The sequence below is a fragment of the Microchirus variegatus genome (genome assembly GCF_963457635.1).
Source record: "Microchirus variegatus genome assembly, chromosome: 20".
Taxonomy (NCBI): Eukaryota; Metazoa; Chordata; class Actinopteri; order Pleuronectiformes; family Soleidae; genus Microchirus; species Microchirus variegatus.
The window spans coordinates 18,867,403-18,887,475 of NC_139821.1; the positions used below are offsets into that span (position 1 = coordinate 18,867,403).

Sequence of the window (20,073 nt, forward strand, 5' to 3'; positions counted from 1 at the left end):
ACATTATATTACTTAACGCTAAACTGTAGAACTGCAATCTGGTCATTAAAATTAGTACAAATGGGATTTATTTCTGTTTTTTTCCCCTTTTCTTTTCCTTTGGCGGCCCTCAGTCCAATGTTGGGTTCCTAAATTAGCCCTCAGGTATCAAACCTTTGAGAACCCCTGTTTTAAAACTATAAAGCAATGTAGCGTACCATCTTGTGGCTAACCTGTAATGATAAGGGACAAGGAAATTCCATCCTATAAATCTCCTAATCATCTGGGCCAGTGTTTCCGAAAGACTGGGTTGGGACCCATAGATGTGTCGCAGGAGACCCAATCAAATTTGCAAAATTGTCCCAACTTTTCAGTGAAGATTTATATGTATACGTTTTAAATAACAATAAAATTAGATTTTATTTAAATCATTTGCCAAACGGAAATTACTCATTTACTAATTAGGTTTGGGTCATGAGTGATAGTTTGACATTTTTTCTTTTTTTTTTTTTTTTTTTTTAAATATTTTTTTATCAGTTTGATTGACATATTATAGCCTTACCCGTTAACTTCCTATGGTGGTCACTAAAATAATGTATGAAAGTGGTGATCAGTGATTGTATTTGCTGAAATACTTGAGACAATAAAAGGAATAATGTACATAAAGAATGTCAGTAGCTCTTTATTCTGTATATTATTGTAGTAATATTTGCTTCTTGCACTGAGTGGAGGAATGTTTGCCTTCAGGCTACACTTTCTTGTGAGATATGTCAAGACTTTTGGTTTTATTTTTGTGAGTTTACATTCATTATTTTCTTTGTAGAAAAATCAAAAACATACATGGAAACCCACCATTTGTCACTTTTGTTTGCCAGTCAAAGGACAGTCAACACATTCACAGAGCCAGTCAAAAGTACATTTGTGGAGTGGAAAGGAATGAGAAATATTTGTCTTGATCCGGACCCTTAAACCAGCATCAGATCACTTCAAGACCAGGCGCCCAGTGACTCACTTCCACTAACTTCCGTCTCCCACTGACTCACAGCCGTGTCATTCTCGCCACAACCCAGTAATCGAAGAACAATTTCCTTCTCCTCTTCTGTGATTCATCTGGGCCTCACTTCTTACAGTGGACTCCTTGCCTTTTGAAACATGACCTCAGTTTAATGAAGCACAGGCTCGGAAAAAAGGCTGTGCAACCCATCCGCGCACACTTGCCACTTAAAACCACTTCTGAGTGGCGTATATCAGCATGTGCAACATTTATATTTCTGTGAGAATCGAAGCGATTCTGAGATGCATCTGCAAAGTCTGTGCTGAAACAACGACATGAGAGTTGGTTGAAATAATAATAATTATAAAAACTCTTGTTATAGAGACCAAGATGTACAATGGTGGTGGAGAAACAAAACAAAACAAAACAGTAACCTGAATCTACTTTTGGGGAATTTCCACCTCAAGAGTGTCACGACCAAACACACGGGAGGAGGTATTTACTGTTCCATACAAGGCGTCACAGCTCATAAGTCATCCAGGGTTTTTCTTGGAATCACCAGTTTACTGAAACACTTCATTTACAAAGATAAAGGCATTAATTTAACCTTACAATTACAGTTAAACTATGCTACATATACTAAACTCAAAAGTGATTAAAGTACATTAACCTATTTGAATATGACCACAATATTAAAATGTATTTGTCACATTCATGGAGAACAATGTATAATAAAAATGCAATTAACTTATTATTAAAGTATTTAACATTTTTTATGTATTATTGTTTTTTGTTTTTTTTACAATTTTGTTGTGTGCCATATTTATTTTATTCTGTAGTTTGTATTGAGTGAATTATCTGTCCTATATTTGCTGTTTATTGACTCTGTGCTGTCCTTCATAAACATTATAAACAGCAGCATGTACTGTTTGTAAAATGCTTCAATGAGTAATAACACATTAATTAAATACCTACAGGGCAGACTAGTCTGATAATGATGAACATCAAATAGAAATGACAAATTAAAATAAAGCTTTATTGCAGACACACAGGTCCATATCATACACATACATAATAAAACATATAAAAGGAGCCTATAGGTGTATTGCACCAATGTCTTCTTAACATAGCAGTGAATGTATAGCAGCTTTTCTGACTAGAGCTTCAATTATTTGGTTCTCTGACTCCAGGCGGCACATAAAGCTAAACATCAACTGTCTTAAGCGTGCCTAGCATTAGCACTCTCGTAGACACAAATAATTAGCTGGCACTTTGCCACCTAGGGACACGACGCAATAGCCTCATTGCATCATTGTATGTTACCTTAAGCCTCTGCATACTCTTTTTCTTAGAGTTAGACCACAATTGAGCATTATTTAATGGTGTTATGTTGGTTCTAAACAGGGAGCACTTCACAGTGTCAGAGCATATAAAATAAACTTCCTAGGTCATGTCATATCTGATGGCTGGACAGATGACAAAGACCTAGGAAGTTTTTTTTATATGCTCTGGCACTGTGAAGTGCTCCTAGGTATTTGACCTCATCACACACCCCAAGATGGCTGTCTGACAAATAAAAGGTCAGGAAAGTTGATTTGAGGCTAGTGTACCTGGACACAATATCTTTAAGAGCAGATACACATGTCAGTTCCATGCTTTCTTTTGTACCCCACACTGATTGTCAATAGTGAGGACATATATTTCTAGTTTTGTTAAAAGTATTCTCTCCAGTACTTTAGACAAGATACTGGCTAATGCAATAGGTCAATAACTGTCAATACTGTTAAACTTACCAGCCTTGTCTTTCAGCACAGGACACCATGAACCAGGCAGCCATTAAAACACATAGGACAGAGCCTATGGCTCACATACAGTACTGTATTTTAGATGCAGTAATGCAGTCCATACCACAGGCTTTGTTGTTATCCAACATATTAATGGCACCACAGATATATGTTGCCCTAACTATCACATCTGCTGAGACATATGTTCATGAATGATTGCAACTGGGTTACGTTTGACACAATCACAAAGGTTACGGTAGTGCTCACTATTTTTTTACACCTTCAATGTCTACACATTAATCTACAAAGCAGATAATAATTTCCAATTTGAAACAATAAAAGATAATAAAGGTTGACAAAACAATGGAAATATTAAAAAATGGCAACAATGTCTTAAATAAGCAGCCAAAATATAGAGCAACAAGAAAATCCTTGAGTACAGGATACAAGTTGCAACATCCATTGCAATATAACATGGAATTTGTTCCATGTATTTGGTGCATTTTCATATGAAGTTTGCATCCACGTGTATGTCGTCCAAGGCACACCTTAAAATATGTGAGTGCAGGAAGTGCTTGTAGTTGTACCCAAACAGTTCTCAAACTTTATGGCTTCCTTCTTGGGTCACACCACACCTCTCCACAAAAACCTGCTGCAGACAGAGAGATGGACTAATATATGAAAACATACTGTAATTAACAGACACACGTTCATTTTGAACACAAGATCAATGTTTTATGGCTGGAAACATTGTTGTGAGCGGACGTTCCCTCAAAATTCAGCCCAGGATATTTGTATGTGTACTGTATAACGTATAATATTTGAAATAATATGTGTTTGATCTGTGCTCTGTTTTCTGATATTCTGCAGATGTTAAACGTATTAATCCATGTCGTCTTGTGAAAGATGTTGACCGTCGACTGAATCTCAAATACACACAAATCAGCTGCACATTAGTTAAATGTTAGTTCATACATGTATGTACAAATTATTTTTGAGTCTTAATATATATAAAAAAAGAACAGAACTCTACCAAGAGTAGCATTTGAAGGTAACTCAGTAACACTTCAAAACTTAGCACTGCACTGACATCTAGTGGAGGAAAAGTGAAGTGAGGCCAATCGTTTTCAAGACACAAGTCAACACAAGTCCAGTTGCCTTCCTTTTATTTCAAGTGTCCTTTATTTCAGACAGGGTCTGATGCCAGGTGTGGTATTCTGCTGCTATATCTCATCTGCTTCAAGGTTGGACATGTGTGTTCAGAGATGGTTGTCTCATAAAACAGTTATGTGAGTTGTTGTCTTTCCATCATCTTGAGCCACTCTGGTCATTTTCCCCCCGACTTCTGGAATCAACAAGGCATTTTCTCACAGAGGACCCTCGAGATGGTTGTGCGGTTTCTGAAATACTCAAAGTCACTTAAATCACCTCAATCTTCCTGACTCTGATGCTCACTTTGAACTTCAGCAAGATATTTTCATTAACATGCAGCTAAACAGGTGTACCTAAAAAAGTTTTTTTTAAAAGTAAGTAACCATGCTCAGTTAAGAATCAACATGTCCTCTACAAACAATGTGTTTACATTTAAATCTACTGCAGTACACCACTGTTTTTCTCCATCTCCAGGCAAGGCTGAAAAGAAATCAAAGTGAACTAAACCATGACAGACTATATAACAATACATACGCCTGTAACATATGTCTCCATAATATTTTGCAGCAGCTCCATGGTAACTGGGCAGGATTTGGCTCAGGCCTTGGCCTCTCCCAGCCACAAGATCCAATATGTGCCTCTGCATATACGTCTGGTATGTGACAATTGCTCAAGCATGTGAGACTCAGTTGAAGTCCAGGCTAACGGAGTCCTTGCAAGGAAAGAGTCTGCCTGTACATCAATAATTTCACTATTTCTCCACAAATTCCTCTACCTCATGATCCCAACTTAGAATAAAATATAAGCATGATAACTGATCGTTTCAAAACAATGTACAATGTACAATGTAGTATATAGACACTGAGAAAAATACAGTATAAAACCCAGCATTCAATAAAACAACACATTAATAAAGCAAACAGAAGAATGCAATTGAAATCCAAATACATAAAACTGTTGCAAGAAACCAAGCAGATGGATACATTGGAATAGTACGGTGGCCCTGAGGTGCAAAACACAAACGCAAATCACAAAACACAACACAAATCAAAAACACAAACGCAAATCAAAAAACACAAACGCAAATCAAAAAACACAAACGCAAATCAAAAAACACAAAAACATTAACTCAAAACGGAAACACAAATCACACAGCACAAACACAAAAGCAGAAAACACGAAACCATTAATCCACAACGCAAACACAAAAGCAGAAAACACAAAAACATTAACTGTTGTTTTCTGCATTTGTGTTTGCATTGTGAGTTAATGTTTTTTCGTGTTTTCTGCTTTTGTGTTTGCGCTGTGTGATTTGTGTTTCCGTTTTGAGTTAATGTTTTTGTGTTTTTGATTTGCGTTTGTGTTTTTTGATTTGCGTTTGTGTTTTTGATTTGTTTTGTGATTTGTGTTTGTGTTTGTGATTTGTGTTTGTGTTTGTGTTTTGTGATTTGCGTTTGTGTTTTTGATTTGTGTTGTGTTTTGTGCTTTGTGTTTGTGTTTTGCACCTCAGGGCCACCGTAGAATAGACTTTCTAGTAAAAATTCCGGCTGTGTATTAACATCTGGCCTTAATGATCCACTTAATGATACACAATGTGATTCCATCCTCACAGAAACCACAGTCAGAGGTGATCTGAGGACACACGTGGTTGTCCTCAGGACACATCAGAGACTCAGCTGACGTCCTCTGACTTCATTGTAGTTGGTTGATCTGTAGCCACTGCTTTTGTGAGCTTCAGGTAACCCCCATACCTGACCATCAATAGTCAGATAAACGCCCCAGATTAATATTCATTGATTTAGAGCAACCACAAGGAAGTTCACGCAATCAGAAAATCGAGGTGCCAAAATAAAGATTTTCTACAGTGTTGTCATCACTAAAAAGGCGTCAAGAGTGACAGGATGTGACAGATGCTGTAAATGCCAATGGTTCTGCTCCACAACAGTGCACACTTAAGTTCTGAGGCCCCTGGACAGTGGAATAGAGAGGATACTGGTGCCCGAGGATCTCAAGATACGCGCTGATGCATCTTATACAGTCATAACGGAGTGCTGCATTGATGGTCAGCACAACTGTAGAAATTTATTTAGGAATCTTTGAGGGAAAATAAACTGTGTTTCTGGTGGGACCACTGGCTGGGCCAATAAGAAAAGGCTGGGTTTAAAAGGTCTCAAATGCAATCTGGAGCCAGGCCATTTAGGACTTTAAAATCTGGATGAAAAATGTGTGGCACTCTCTGGCTCCACATTCACTAAAATGAGTCTGACAGATGTGTGATGAAAAAAGTGGTTCACATACAGTAGATGCACTGTAAATGAGTGTGAATGGGTGAAATGCACACTTTTTGCACAAGCAAATTGAAAGGCATTTAAAAACAGCAAAGTACCAGAGAAAAAAAGAACATGGGAAAAAGAGGAAACAGCATTACCACAAATCACTGACAGTACATACAGTATCATGCCATTGCATGGGAATACAGTTATCTTTTCAGAATGCAAAACGTTTATTTCCTTGAAGTTAGACACGCTTCGTGAAGTTTGTGATGTGTCTGTGTGCCAGATGTCTTCACGAATCCCCTTTAAGTTGTAGCTGCAAATAATTAGTTGTGAATTATGTGACTGTTTTCCACTTTTGTCTCTCTCCTTTTTTTGTATAGTAAATTATTAAATGCACAGTCATAAGTGTGTTGTACGTACTGCTAATAAAGTTAAGTGAAAAAACATGACCCTTTTATTGCTGAGGGATTCCTCTTCCGCTAAACTAGCGGTACTTCCGTGTTGTAGTCCGGAAGTGAAGTGTTGACAGTTGGTTCTGTCAGAGGTGGCTGCGACTGCTCCTTGCCGTTAGTGTTATTACCCGCAGCACAGTCTCAAATACACCTCTGTCTGTCCTTCAACATGTCGGCCAGGAACCCAGGCACCAAACTCGGTGAGTCCACTTATTTCTGTCCTCGTTAACTTCGGAGCTAAAGCTAGGTTTCATGCTAACACGCGTGGTCGAGTCTTTTTGCTGCAACTTTTCACTCCAGCGTTATTTGGTAACTTTTACACTTATGGCTGATGTTAACCTTGCCTCAAGTGTCCTTGCACTGTTTTCACCTGAAAATAAATAGAGACAAAATAGAGAGAGCTACAATACAGTCTTGACTCCCCACTGTTTATTAATAAGTAACGCTTTATAGGTAAGTGACGTGCTGAATATAACTGTGTAAACGACTCTCATTGGCTCAACATATGCTAAATTAACAGCCCGGAATTACCCAGTGATATATTAACATAAATACAGGCAACAGGCTCTCAGATACAGTATTATATATTGTGACCACTGTTGGTGTAATTGAAAACTCATGACAGACCATCCCTCTCTGATCAGCTGACCTGTTGAACTCCTCTACAGCTCCATAGCTCAATATTGGTTTAGTATAGTTCACTGACATACTGTATATAGACTCAGCGTACTCACTAGCAGCAGCAACAGCAGCAGCTCATACTCATCCAGCATCAGTCTGATGTGTTTTCCTCACTGTTTCACTCAATTCAGTTACCACTTTCTTTATGTTAATCATGTAATGATCAATTCTGGGCCAGAGTGATGCGTTTATGTAAATTTTTAGCACAACATTTGCACTAGACCAATATATATATTTTTTCCTCATACTGAGTTACCACAGCTGATTTATGATTCAGATTCTTTACAGCTAATCTGTTTGGCCACAGTTTTTCTCCTTCAGCCGATGAAATATAATATATTGACCTTAATAAATGTGTTAAATAATTAAGTAAGAATAAAATTGGATTCAATAAATAATATTGAACAACACTTTTGATGAGCAAAACAATGCACTTCGTTTATCTTCTATGCAAATGTTATGGGGGGGTTTTAGGTTTGTGAAAGGTTTTTTATATTCAATGAATCGAGAAAATAAACAACAGATTGATTGAAAAGCTGTAGCCTGAGCTGTGAACATTCACTACAAGCATTTTTTTTTGGCAGAGAACAAGCAGTTGATTCAATTTCAGCTTTTGTGATTTGATTATTGTGTTGTTTCAAGGTGTGAAGCAATGAATAGTTAAGATGACTCAATGTTAAATAAATGAACCAGGATGTTAAAAAAAGGTTTTAGCAGTTTCAATCCCCCACTCTGTCATACTCTAACACTGCAACATGCTGTATATCCTAAATTACAGCTATATAAAGACATACTGACAGGTATTTTCTTTGCTCCTCTTCTGCAGACCTGGAGAGAATCTCCAAAGTGAAAGTGAACACACAGGCCGTTCTGAAGAGAGCACAGCAGATCCAAGGACAGAAACTCCTCAAGAAACAGTGGCAGGTACAGCTCTCCTCTCATGTCTTAACTCTTTGTTGTGGTGACCTAAAGGGTTGAGAACTTGACAAATATCTTATAACATGTATAAAATAAATTGTAGAGTACATCTGTGTAAACAGAGTGTGCAATTAGAATGAACTCTAAAGACATACTAAAAATACTTGCTCTCACGTTGGCTGCTCGTTATTTGCCATGTGTTCATCCTGCAGGCCGCCTGGCTGCTGAAGGCTGTGACATGTATTGACCTGACAACTCTGGCTGGAGACGATACACCGTCCAACGTGCACCGACTGTGCCTGAAAGCCATTCAGCCGGTCAGAATCGACCTGCTCCGCAAGATGGATATGCACGACAAAGGTCTGATTCTTTAAGGTCTTGGAGAATTCTTCTGTAGTTTGGGTTAGGGTTAGGGTTACTTTATGATGTTACTTAAGGAAAAGTCTTAAAGTGTATGACATTTACTGTACTTAAGTATCAAAAGGAATTTTCTGATACATAAAATGTACCCTTCTTCTGATTTTATTTGGTTGTAACAAGTAGTAGATAGTAGGAAAAATGTAGTGGAGGGAGAATACACAATTTCTAAGGAAATAGTCGGAGTAAAAGTAATAGGAGTAAAAGTAAAATTTGCTAAGAAATATAAATAAAGTAAAGTACAGATCCCTGAATTTTGTCAGTGCTTTACGCTGTCTCGCTGTAACTTTTGTGCAGTTGTTGCAGTAATTTCACAGTGTAATGTTCCCTGCAATATTTTCCCGCAAAGTATGAAAATTCAGGTACTAATTTTTTTTATTGTGACATTTTAGACACACTAAAATATAGTGGAAAACTAAACAAAACCACAAAGCTAATGTAAGAAGTGCAAAAAAGCCCTCTTATCTTCAACAACAATATAATCCAGCTAGCTAATAAAGTACCTGAAGCTGTCAATGCTTAACTTACTATCCTGTGACGTGCTGCCTCCTGCACAGATGGGACTGCTGTGATCCTGTTATGGCAGGAATTGATAGGAAACTGTTCAGTTCGTACAAGATTCAACCTGGAGAGGGCGACAGAGACCAGTTCATAATGTTGTTTCTCCTTATGCTCTTGTGTGTGTGTGTGTGGTTTGTGTGTCAGGAGTGACCACAGCAGCCGTATGTGTGTATCCGTCTCGTGTGGCTGACGCCGTCGCATCACTAAAAGCAGCCAACTCCAGCCTGCCTGTCGCTTCAGGTGAGTCACCTGAAACTCATTGAGGTCCCTTTTGATTTTCATATGTGCTGTAAATGTGTAAGTTTATTTTTTACTTTAAAAAAAAACCAAAACCCTGATATTCACTGACTGTACATATTTTTGCATTTATCTCCCAGTGGCCACTGGTTTTCCAGCTGGCCAGACACCATTAGAGACACGGTTGCAGGAAGTGCGTATGGCGGTGGCTGACGGTGCCACTGAAATCGACATCGTCATCAACCGCACACTCGCCCTCACGGGACAGTGGGAAGGTATGATGATAGGAAAGAGGAGAAGTAATATTTTCAGATTATCTATATATTTGATTTTTACAGTTTTATTGTTAGAATATTTCTTTTATTTCTATTCCAGTACTGGTCCAGTGGCTCTGTTAATTATTTATTTACCGTCATTTACTTTAAGTCTGGTTCATACGAGCCTGGAGCTCTTTTATCTCGCTCTTTTTACTTGGTTTCAGTATGTTTTTTTTTCTTTAATTATGTTTGTCATGTGTGTGTCCAGTCTGTTAGATGTTTGTTATAGCATGCTTCATGTCTTAAGACTGGCAAACAAATGTAGCTACATATACAAATAACAACACGCTGCTTCGTAGTTAAACTATTTAAAGAGCCATAAAATGAAATAATTACAGTGTTTCATGGGCCGCTCAACACAGATTAAGTTAAATAGGTAACGAATAATCATTACAATGTATGTGTTTTTGTTCTCAGAAACTCCATAATTGTTCCTAAGACGCCAAAAGTAAAAATTATTTCATGATCTTTTGTCATTTATTTAATATTTAGTTTATACACAATATTTATTGAAAATACTGTATATAATTGCACTGCAGTGCAGACATAAAATGATGGTCGGACAAGACAGAAGACAGTAACAAGTTACTGAAGTTAAACAAGGCACTGTATTATTTTAAAAAAAAAAGGAAAAAATAAATGGGTCAAAAAATCTGCATCAGTTATTGCCATCGTCTTCCCTGATTTGTAAAAACCAGCATCGGCCACAGAAAAACAATATCTGTCCTCAAGAGGTTATTGAGGAAAACAGATGAGTCGCCTCATGATGCCACTGCTCAGACGTTATATGGAAAAGAGCTGAATAGAATAAGGCTCTTGTAGAAAGCGCATGAATGGTACATCCTTTATTCTTCATCCAGTCAGAGAGATCTGCTCTTTTGTCAGAGGTTTACCCCTCGTAATGATCTCTGTGATGCACATACGTGTTTAGTCTGATGCAATTTAAGCCAACAAACATGCAAAGGAGCCTGATAAATAAAGTTTAGCAGAACTTTATTCAGATGGAATCAGAGTGCATGTATTTGCATCAAAATGTGTGGGCCTGGCCAGGGTTACCACAGCAACGACTGCAAAACATGATGATGACAGTGTGAGTTAAAGTTATTAGATGAATCACAGGATCATACTCTAAAATGACCATATATTGCTGAATTCTGCAAAAATCACATATTGTAATTGAGTTAATGTGAAAAAAGTGAAAACTATGGCATGGTGACAAATGTCCCCCGACTTGAATCCAATTGAACGCAATTAAAGTATTTTAAACTGAAAGCAAGAAACCCCCTCCAGCAAAGACAAGCTGAAGGGAATCATTTGTGAAGAATGGCAGAACGTCTCTTCACGGATTTGTGCAAGATTGGTATCGGCTGTGCCCAGAAGGATTGAATCTATGATCAATAGTAAGGCTCTGCATTCAAACTATTTAAAAAGTGAAAGAATTGCAGTATTTTTCATGATGATTATCATGGGGGTTCTGTTCCAAACCTCTCAACAATACGAAAAAAACACACATGCAAAGTTCAAGACAGTTTGATGGTGTGATGTATTTGCTGGTCTCCTGAGGCGCAAACAGTGGAACTTTATCTATCAGCCCATTTTCATCTCCTTAAAAACCATATATAATTTATACAGGAAGTATGTTATTGGGGCAACTAACGGTTATTTTCATCTTACATTTCTGGGAGACCCCAACTTCTCCATCAGGTATGAATAGTTGAGCTAGCATCGTCACCCTGGAGCGCCATGAAATCGTCTAATCGCGATGTTTCTGGGCTCCGGGCAGCAGGGTCCTGAATCGCAGGTGTTGCCTTCAGAGCTGCAACTAACGATTATTTTCGTAATCGAATAATCTGTCGATTATTTTCTCGATTAGTCGATGAATCGTTTGGTCCATAAAATGTCAAAAAATTTTAAAAAATGTTGATCAGTGTTCGTCAAACCTGGAAATTACGATGTTCTTGAATGTCTTGTTTTGTTCACAAAACAAAATTTTCAGTTATGTGGAGCAAAGAACCGAAGAAAATATTCACATTTAAAGCCTAAAACAATCAGAAATCTTGTTTTAATCATGAAAAAAGCTTCAAACAGATTATCGATTATCAAAATAGTTGCCAATTAATTTAGTAATCGATTAATAATCGATTCATCGATTGATCGTTTCAGCTCTAGTTGCCTTCATCCTTGGCCTCGAGTCGGTGGATTTGTGTCACTTTGGGGTGATGAATCTGTGCTGAATGTGTGTGTTTACCTGCAGAGAAAAAAGAGTTGGGACCCGCCAGACCCAAAATGGAAGTGGCATTCTCATTCCTGGTTCTCCTTTCACAGATGTAGATGTTTACACTGAGGCTGTAGCCGTAAAGATGCAAATAGAGTTTACACCAGTGATGAACCACGCCAGAGTTCACTTGCAAGTGGTTCAAGACCACCTCTTTCACGTTTGGTTTGCATAAAAGGCTCAGACTTGCCCATAAGCGCATCTCAAACATCAGAATAATGTTATAAAAATACTATTGTAATTCAAACCTTTTCATTTTTTCCATCATTTACTTCAATAACCTTATTTCAATCACAAATACGCTGTTTCCTGTCGCCCTCGACAGCCATGTACGACGAGATCTGTCAGTTTCGAGAGGCCTGTGGCGAAGCCCACATGAAAACCATCCTGGCCATCGGAGAGCTGGGCACCTTCACCAATGTCTACAAGGCCAGCATGGTCGCCATGATGGCAGGTATTGTCATCGATTATCATGTGGCACTGAAGGGGATTTAAAAGTCGAAAATCGGTAAACGTTGCTGTCGTTCCTGTTGTGTTCCAGATAGTGGCGCTGCTGTTCAGCTTTTTCTTTTGCCTTCTCTCGTGCTCTCTCTTTCTCTCTCTCTCACACACACACACCCCCACACACACACGGTATGCTTAACTAGCCATCACATAATAAGCCGATTACAGAACCAAATTGTCAGGGGCTCTGATAGAGATCATTATTAAAATGCATTGCTTTTGTCGCCACACTCGCTCCTTAATCTCCCCTTGTTCCTATGAATTGCATATGAGATTCCTGAAATTGAATGATAATTTCACCTATTAATCTCTGATGCAGGCTATTTTACTCCACTGTTCCCCCGCCAGTGTCCCCTCCTGCCCATGCAAATGAATAGAGCTTCATTACCGCCACCCGCATTTAATAACCATTATCCATTATCTGGTAATTAAGACTCCCCATAACGAATCTTAAGGATTACGCCAGTTTGAGGAAGCGGGGAGAGCAGCTAAAAAAAAAAAAAAAGAAGAACTGACTGGAAGAATACATAGAACATGTCTTTAATGAAATGGAAAATGTTCATCTTGTTCTGTTCAGTAATGAACAGTCATTATTATACACCACACAGGCAGAAGGCTGTGATTTTTTTATTTTTTTCCCTCCTTTCTTTCCTGCAGCCTGCAGTTTGTGGATAATCTATTTAAGAGCATCATTTCATCTTCTATTTTTATCAGGAAAGCAGATAAAACATAATTGGCTGTGAAGGAAGGGAAGGATAAATTAAAGATTTTATTGATGATGCAGCTGCCCTCTGTTAGCCATCAGCAGCAGCGGCATATGTTCTTGTCTGGCCAGGCTAGACAATCAGAGTAATACCCTGTCCATCCTCTTAAAGCTGCAGCTACTGATTATTTCCATAATTGATTAATCAGTCAATTATTTTCTCAAAAATGCGATTAGTGTTTCCAAAACCCTGGAATGATGTTCTTAAATGTATTTTTTTTAATTAACAAAACATGGTCCCTTATTGTCGACTGCTTTATCCTCCTCATGAGGGTCGGGTCATACGGTCAGTTTTCATTCACCCCTACGGTCAGTTTAGGGCACATGTGTCAAACTCAATGCCCGGGGGGCAGATGTGGCCCGCCACGTCATTTTATGTGGCCCGTGAGTGATTAATTGGTCTTTAAAATCGGTGTTAAAATAGGTCTATGCTGCTTTAAGGCGTGCGTTGACCATAAACTACATTTCCCACAATGCATGGCGATTGCGTTACCCGCAAAGTGACGGCATCCTGCCACTAGATCGCAGTGTATCGTTGTATATGCATCATGCGACAAGTGAAATTGAGAATGAGACTGTGATCATAGCAGAATGTTAGTTTGTCAAGAAACACCATTGCGGACTGGGTTACATCTATAATTCAACATTTTTGTAACTTGAATAAGTAATAAATACAGAAAGTTATTTAGCAATATGTTACGGAGTAGTTACCTTTATTTTACATTATATTTAGTTACATTTATTTTGTATGACAGTTACATCTGGCCCTTTGAGGGTAAGCATTATGCTGATGTGGCCCTCAGTGAAAATGAGTTTGACACCGCTGGTTTAGGGTGTTCGACTGTGGGAGGAAACCGGAGTACCCAGAGAAAACCCCTCACATGTGGAAAGAACACACAAACCCCACACAGAAAGGCCCTCGGTCGAACCAGGACTCACCTTCTTGTTGTGAGGCAACAGTACGAGCCATTACTCTGCTGTGTGGCCCCAATATTGTTCCATTTTAGTCATTTCTTCATTATATAGAGAACCATAAAAATATTCACATTTAAGAAGCTGGAAAAAAAAAATCTGAATGACAAGTGCCAATTGACAATATCTGTGTACCGTTTTGTCACAAGTCACCTGTTTAAACCCGACAGGTTCGGACTTCATCAAGACGTCCACAGGAAAAGAGGCTGTCAATGCTACTTACCCAGTTGCCATAGTGATGGTGAGAGCCATCCGTGACTACTACTTGTGTACGGGCCACAAGGTACAGTGCTTCACTCCTGCCTGTCTGTGGGTTGTGTGAATATTTCCTGGTTAATGAAGTGGAGGTAAAGTGGGCCATTCACTGTAGATCAGCTGCGTGGACAATGTCTTCTCTGCTGCCTGCTGTATTCTCAAATCCATTAGTTCCATTCCGTATAACCATCTATAGGATTAAAAATATCTAGACAGGATATGAAACTTCAGTTGCAGTTCGCAATATAAAAGTGGTAATTGTTAAAAACGGCTTTAAACTCTGTAAATATCTCGCTCTTTGAAACACACTAAAATCACTTCCATTCAAGTTTAATTCCATATTTTCTAATCCAAAGTTGGCACTGTACACGCCGTGTCCTTAGAACGTCACCTGCCAAGTTTGAAGCCCGTCAAGTGACCATTTGGACAATTATGTGATTCATTATGTGAATGAAGTTGCTTGCAGTTATAGATGGATGTTGAAAATTGGCCCTTTAAAGTATGTGTGAGCATTTTTAAAAGTGCTACATAAATATATTATGGTGATTTACCTAGATTTATATAGTTCTTAACAACAGAGAGACTCCACTTTACTCATCACACTTTAGACTAGCTGTGCAATTATCATGGCAGAAGTTGGATTAAAGCAGAGTTTTGTTGGCAGACAGAATCAACAGAAGTTTTTGAAATGTGTTGCTGCTGCAGATCGACAGCCAAATGTAAAGAAAGTCATGTCAATGTGACCACACAGTATTCAGAGAGGCTCCTCTCAGCTTCTGCTTTGGTTTTGGCACATGCAGTTGGTTTAATTTTGTAAATACTTAAAGCAAAAACTTGAAGTAAAAACAATTATTCTCATTTTTACATTGTTGTGCCCTCTCCTCCATTCAAAATTAATATTAATTAATAACTACAATGTTGTGCACTCGAACACCCGCTCCTGTTAAATAGTCTTATTGTGTGGTCAGACCAAATGTTGTTCACATGGTGCAATCGTATACAAATGAAAGTTTGTAAACCACAATGTCTCCCATACAAAAGTCCATAAAGAAAATCAGTGTTTTTAGCTCACAGAGACATGGAAGCTGCTGATCTACTGCTGCCAGGTTTGGTCATTTTGTGTCACCGATGTAAATCCAAATTTAGCTTTTCAAACACTGAAGTCACAAATGAACTCATCTGATCTTGATAATGGAGGAAACATTGCATCAAAAAGTCCTTTGTGTCATGGTGTGAAAAAAAGTGATTTTCTCAATGAACGTTGGTGCAGTACGTGAGCATTTTTCATAGTAGCACAAACTGGGCTCCAGTGGTAAAAAAAAGCTGACTAATGGCAAGAAAATGCCATTATCATGACTCCTATAACTATACTTAAAAAAACTATTAAGGCAATCAAACTCATTTAGAGTGTAATGCTGCTTTAAGTGAAGTAGCTTCCTGTTAACTCAGGTGTGTTTATTCTCTCAGGTGGGCTTTAAGCCGGCAGGTGGGATCAGGACGGCTCAGGAGTCTCTGGTGTGGCTCTCTCTGATCAAAGAGGAGCTGGGAAACGATTGGCTCTGTCCTCACTTGTTCCGCCTGGGAGCTAGCAGCCTGTTGGCTGATATTGAGAGACAGGTGAGGACATACACACAGCTCCCTATACTTTTTTTTTCGATACCCCATTTTCCTTCACAATTATACAAAAAATGTCATGTAGAACCGTGTGCTAATGCTGACATGCGCCTAACTGGGCTGGTGTTTCTGCTCATCCAGTGTCAAATTAAAAGAGGTTGTTGCAGCACTGTCTCAGGTTTTGTTCAAACTTTGTCCACAGGATATTATGAAGAAGTTCCAATGCCAAAACTCAAATCCTTCAATCTGTGATATATTTTTTTCTATGGCCTTAAAGATGTGTTAAATGCTTTATCTTTGGTCACTGATATCATGCGAGTCTAGAATATGACAAAAACGTTGGCTAAAACAAGGTGTGGCCACATAAAACTAAAACATGGTGTGGCCACATACTTTGTCCACTTTCATAGGAACAAAATGACAAGTGCATAAGAGATTTAGTTATTAAAAAAAACCATAAAATAGACTCACATTTGAGAGACATTTTTCCTGTGGCAGAAACTTCTCCATTTCAGAATTCAAATTTTTGCCTCAGTATCTTGATGACTAATAAATTCCTGTCACACTGGAATTGTAAAACCACTACCAACAACCCGAACCGTAACTTTTTCTATTTTTGGAATATCATTTTAGAATTGCCTTGCCCTGAATTTAATAAAACAAGAGAATGATTTTGAGGAAATCTCTCTACTTGTTGATATAAAAACAATAATTAAAGAGACTTAAAACACTATAGTTTACATAGATTTCATTTAAATACTTGTCTCAACTCTTTTTGACTCTTTATTCTGTTTTTACTTCCATGTACCTCCAGAAAATGAAGATAATAGAGAGAAGCACCTGCTGCTTCATTATGATTACTGTGTATTAATCTGTGAGGGAAACATTAAGGGACACATGCATTTGTCCACGACATGACCATACATCAAACTAAGTACATCTTCATGCACTTACAGTGATTAAAGTATATCGATATCGTATATATCTAACTGATCCATCTCGGAGAACGTTAACATGGATTAAGGGTATATTTAAGATGGCAACTCTGTGCCTTTGTGCTCTAAACGTCACTATGGCAATTAAAACCGTTTTAACTGGAGCTTCAAGGTGTGCAAGTCTTCTTTCAAACATATTTTTTAGGCCATGATTATATTGAGCAAAATGATCGCAATAGACAATATCATTGCCATTATTTTATAAATTTGCTGTAAAACATTTAAAAATGTTAAGTATTAACTATTCCAAATTACTTTAAGACACTAAATGAGGAGATCGAATTATTGTGAGTGTAATATTATTACTCTGTTCTCCATTCTGTGTTCTTTCACTTTGCACAATCCATATTGGCTTTAACTTTTGCTTCCCTATGTGGTCCAGGTGAAATTACTGAACATGCCACCACATCTAGTTTTACAATTCCTCATTTGTTCTCATTTGTACAGATCTATCACCATGTGACTGGACAGTACGCAGCCTTTCATGAGCTGCCGATGGCCTGAAGCTGCACACACAATCAACTGATAACACCCGAGTTATTGAAGTTTATTTAAACTTAAGCTGACAGGTTTAGTGAAGACGATGTTAAATAGCTTGCTCTTTGTAGTTTGAATGCACTTAATTTATTTGGGTGTTTACCAATTGAGTTTGTCAACCATTTTGTTTTGTCCATGTTGTTTAATGACCAATCATACCTCGGACCACAGAAGCCCATCAGTGATTGTTTGGACCAGTGGTTCTCAAACACAGCGGATTTCTTTTGGGACACCAAACAAATTCCCAGAACTTTATTTAACATTTTTCTGTATGTTTTAAATAACATGCATACAATCATTCATTGACCAAATTTTCCTTTGAAAGAAATAGTGGAGTTGCTAAATTATGCACATATTTCTCTTGTCATGATTAGGGATGCACGATAATGGACTTAGGAGTGCTTAAGCTGATAACGATACCGATATTTCCTTTTGCCCAACTGCAGTGGACATTTATTCTCTTCTGTAGTGAAATTAACATATGTTTCATTATGTCACAGCAGATGTGGATATAAAATATCTTTATTGCAAAATAAACACGCATCAAATAAATTGTAGCTGTAGGGGGCGCTGACATAGAAATCAAGAAGACTGTCATTAATCATATCGGCGGATCTTGGTGTGTATTCCTACATTTGAAAGCCAATATCTGCCGATACCAATAACATGGTGATAATATCTTGCATCCCCAGTCACGATGGTTTGTGAAAGATCTTCATATAGAAAGTTTGGGAATCATATTCTTTTATAACAAGTAAAAAAAATATTTATCAATCACATTTTGTTCTTTAGATCCTGAAAATCTGGGCCCTTGCTGAAAATAAAAGATTGATCTGAAAACACGACTGGCTCCTGTTCGTTCTGCCCGTTTCTTTTTTCATGTCCATGGACCCTGACGAAGTAGCAGAGCTTCCATCACATCTGCGAAGCCTCTGCTTCATGCTGCCTGCCTGATATTACCATACGCTTATAAAGTCTCCCAACTATCCCCAGCAATGTGTTCTGAATGTGTTATCGAGGCTCCCTTTGCTCCTAATTTCATAAGCAGTAAGCTCGTCCAACTGAGGAGCGCTGGGGATTAATCGGGGGTTAAGTGAGTTTAAAAGATCCGATTGAACAGCTCACAAATGTTCTGGCGTCATTTGAAGACGGCAAAACTTTCTTCTCGCGTTCCTCTGTAATTAAGAAATCACAGGCCTCGACCTTGACTTGGAACAGAGGATAAATGAGTTAATTAATTGTGGAAGGAAGGAGACGCGAGCAGTTGCGAGGGAAAAAGTGTGCGATTAGATGAAGAACCCGGTGGTTTGGGAGAGGCTCGGCTACGGGGTGATGGTGGAAGTGCTGGGAATGAGGCCATGTTCAGCTACCAAATGGAGAAGAGACTTAGAATAGAACTCTGCAGGCGAGTGGTCAATAAGAGAGTAGGCTGTTTCTTTCATGAAAGAAAGTAATGTTCATCTACATGTATGGTTTCACCTTAAAGCTCACATAGAGTGGTCCTGTTGCACATTATATGTTAGCTATGGAGGTCTACTTACATACATTAACTTGTTTTTATGGTCAAAAACCTCCTAGTTGCTGTAAACGAGCCGGTAGAAATCTCTCCTTACTGACGCGCTCCTCAGTCGCGATATTTCAGACTGAAATCTCACACCCAGAAGACGACGACAGAAGTGTTGTGATTGGCCAGCCAGCGTAGAGCCTTCCCAACTGTCCCAAATTGTGATTGGCCAATACCAGGAAGTGGTAATCAGCACACCCGCTCTCAGAAGCGCAGCTCCCCCCTCTGGAACGGTGGATGCACTGCTACTCTTTATCAAAACATTGTTTTAACAGTGTTTAAAAATAGCTTCTTAACAACTCCCCGCCGCAGTCCCTTTCATGACTTTGACCCGGAGTCAGACCCAGAGTCAGAGGACACTGTCGCTCGTGAAACACCTCCACAACGGACGTTATTCTTCTTCTGCGGTTCAATGTACGCAACCGAATGTCCCCGGAACAGTGCCCGGAGCAGGAGGATCCGCTGTTCAGAAGAAATGTTGTTTACGTAACCGGACCGGGTTTTTTCATAAGAGATCTCGGTGAGCCCAAGATTACAATAAAACACAGCGTTCTCAGCAAAATAGTTGACTATTAATTAAGTCATCGATTACTAATCAAATTATCGTTGAAGCCCTAATTAGACCCAACTTGAAACAAGTTTGAAATTTCAATTATGGTGCTCAAAAGTCTGGTTCTGTTGGGTCCTGATGGGCTTGGGTTGTTAATATTTTTCAATCCCACATAATTATACTGAATTCCCAATATGTTGTTGTTCTCTCTTTTGAAAACCAGTTACCAAATAAACTTGACACATTACATATTCATCTTTACAGCTGTTGGATCAA

The 20,073-nt window shown here is 38.5% G+C and overlaps 1 protein-coding gene across 1 annotated transcript; it reads left to right on the forward strand.

Annotated features, from left to right (window-relative positions):
- The first annotated feature begins 6,719 nt into the window (after nt 1-6,719).
- dera (deoxyribose-phosphate aldolase (putative)) lies at nt 6,720-18,333 on the forward strand. The gene is made up of 9 exons (XM_083906548.1): nt 6,720-6,837; nt 8,145-8,242; nt 8,449-8,596; nt 9,359-9,454; nt 9,592-9,726; nt 12,369-12,497; nt 14,453-14,565; nt 16,005-16,154; nt 17,594-18,333. Exons 1-9 carry the CDS (start codon nt 6,807-6,809, stop codon nt 17,648-17,650), a joined length of 957 nt encoding a protein of 318 aa, XP_083762674.1. The 5' UTR covers nt 6,720-6,806; the 3' UTR covers nt 17,651-18,333.
- Nucleotides 18,334-20,073: the final 1,740 nt, after the last annotated feature.

Bases quoted from the DNA above. Each gene is read 5' to 3' on its own strand.
- dera (XM_083906548.1), top strand. From the start codon at position 6,807: ATGTCGGCCAGGAACCCAGGCACCAAACTCG. The intron at 8,597-9,358 runs GTCTGATTCTTT...TTTGTGTGTCAG, and splicing joins GATGGATATGCACGACAAAG to GAGTGACCACAGCAGCCGTA. The intron at 9,455-9,591 runs GTGAGTCACCTG...TTTATCTCCCAG, and splicing joins CAGCCTGCCTGTCGCTTCAG to TGGCCACTGGTTTTCCAGCT.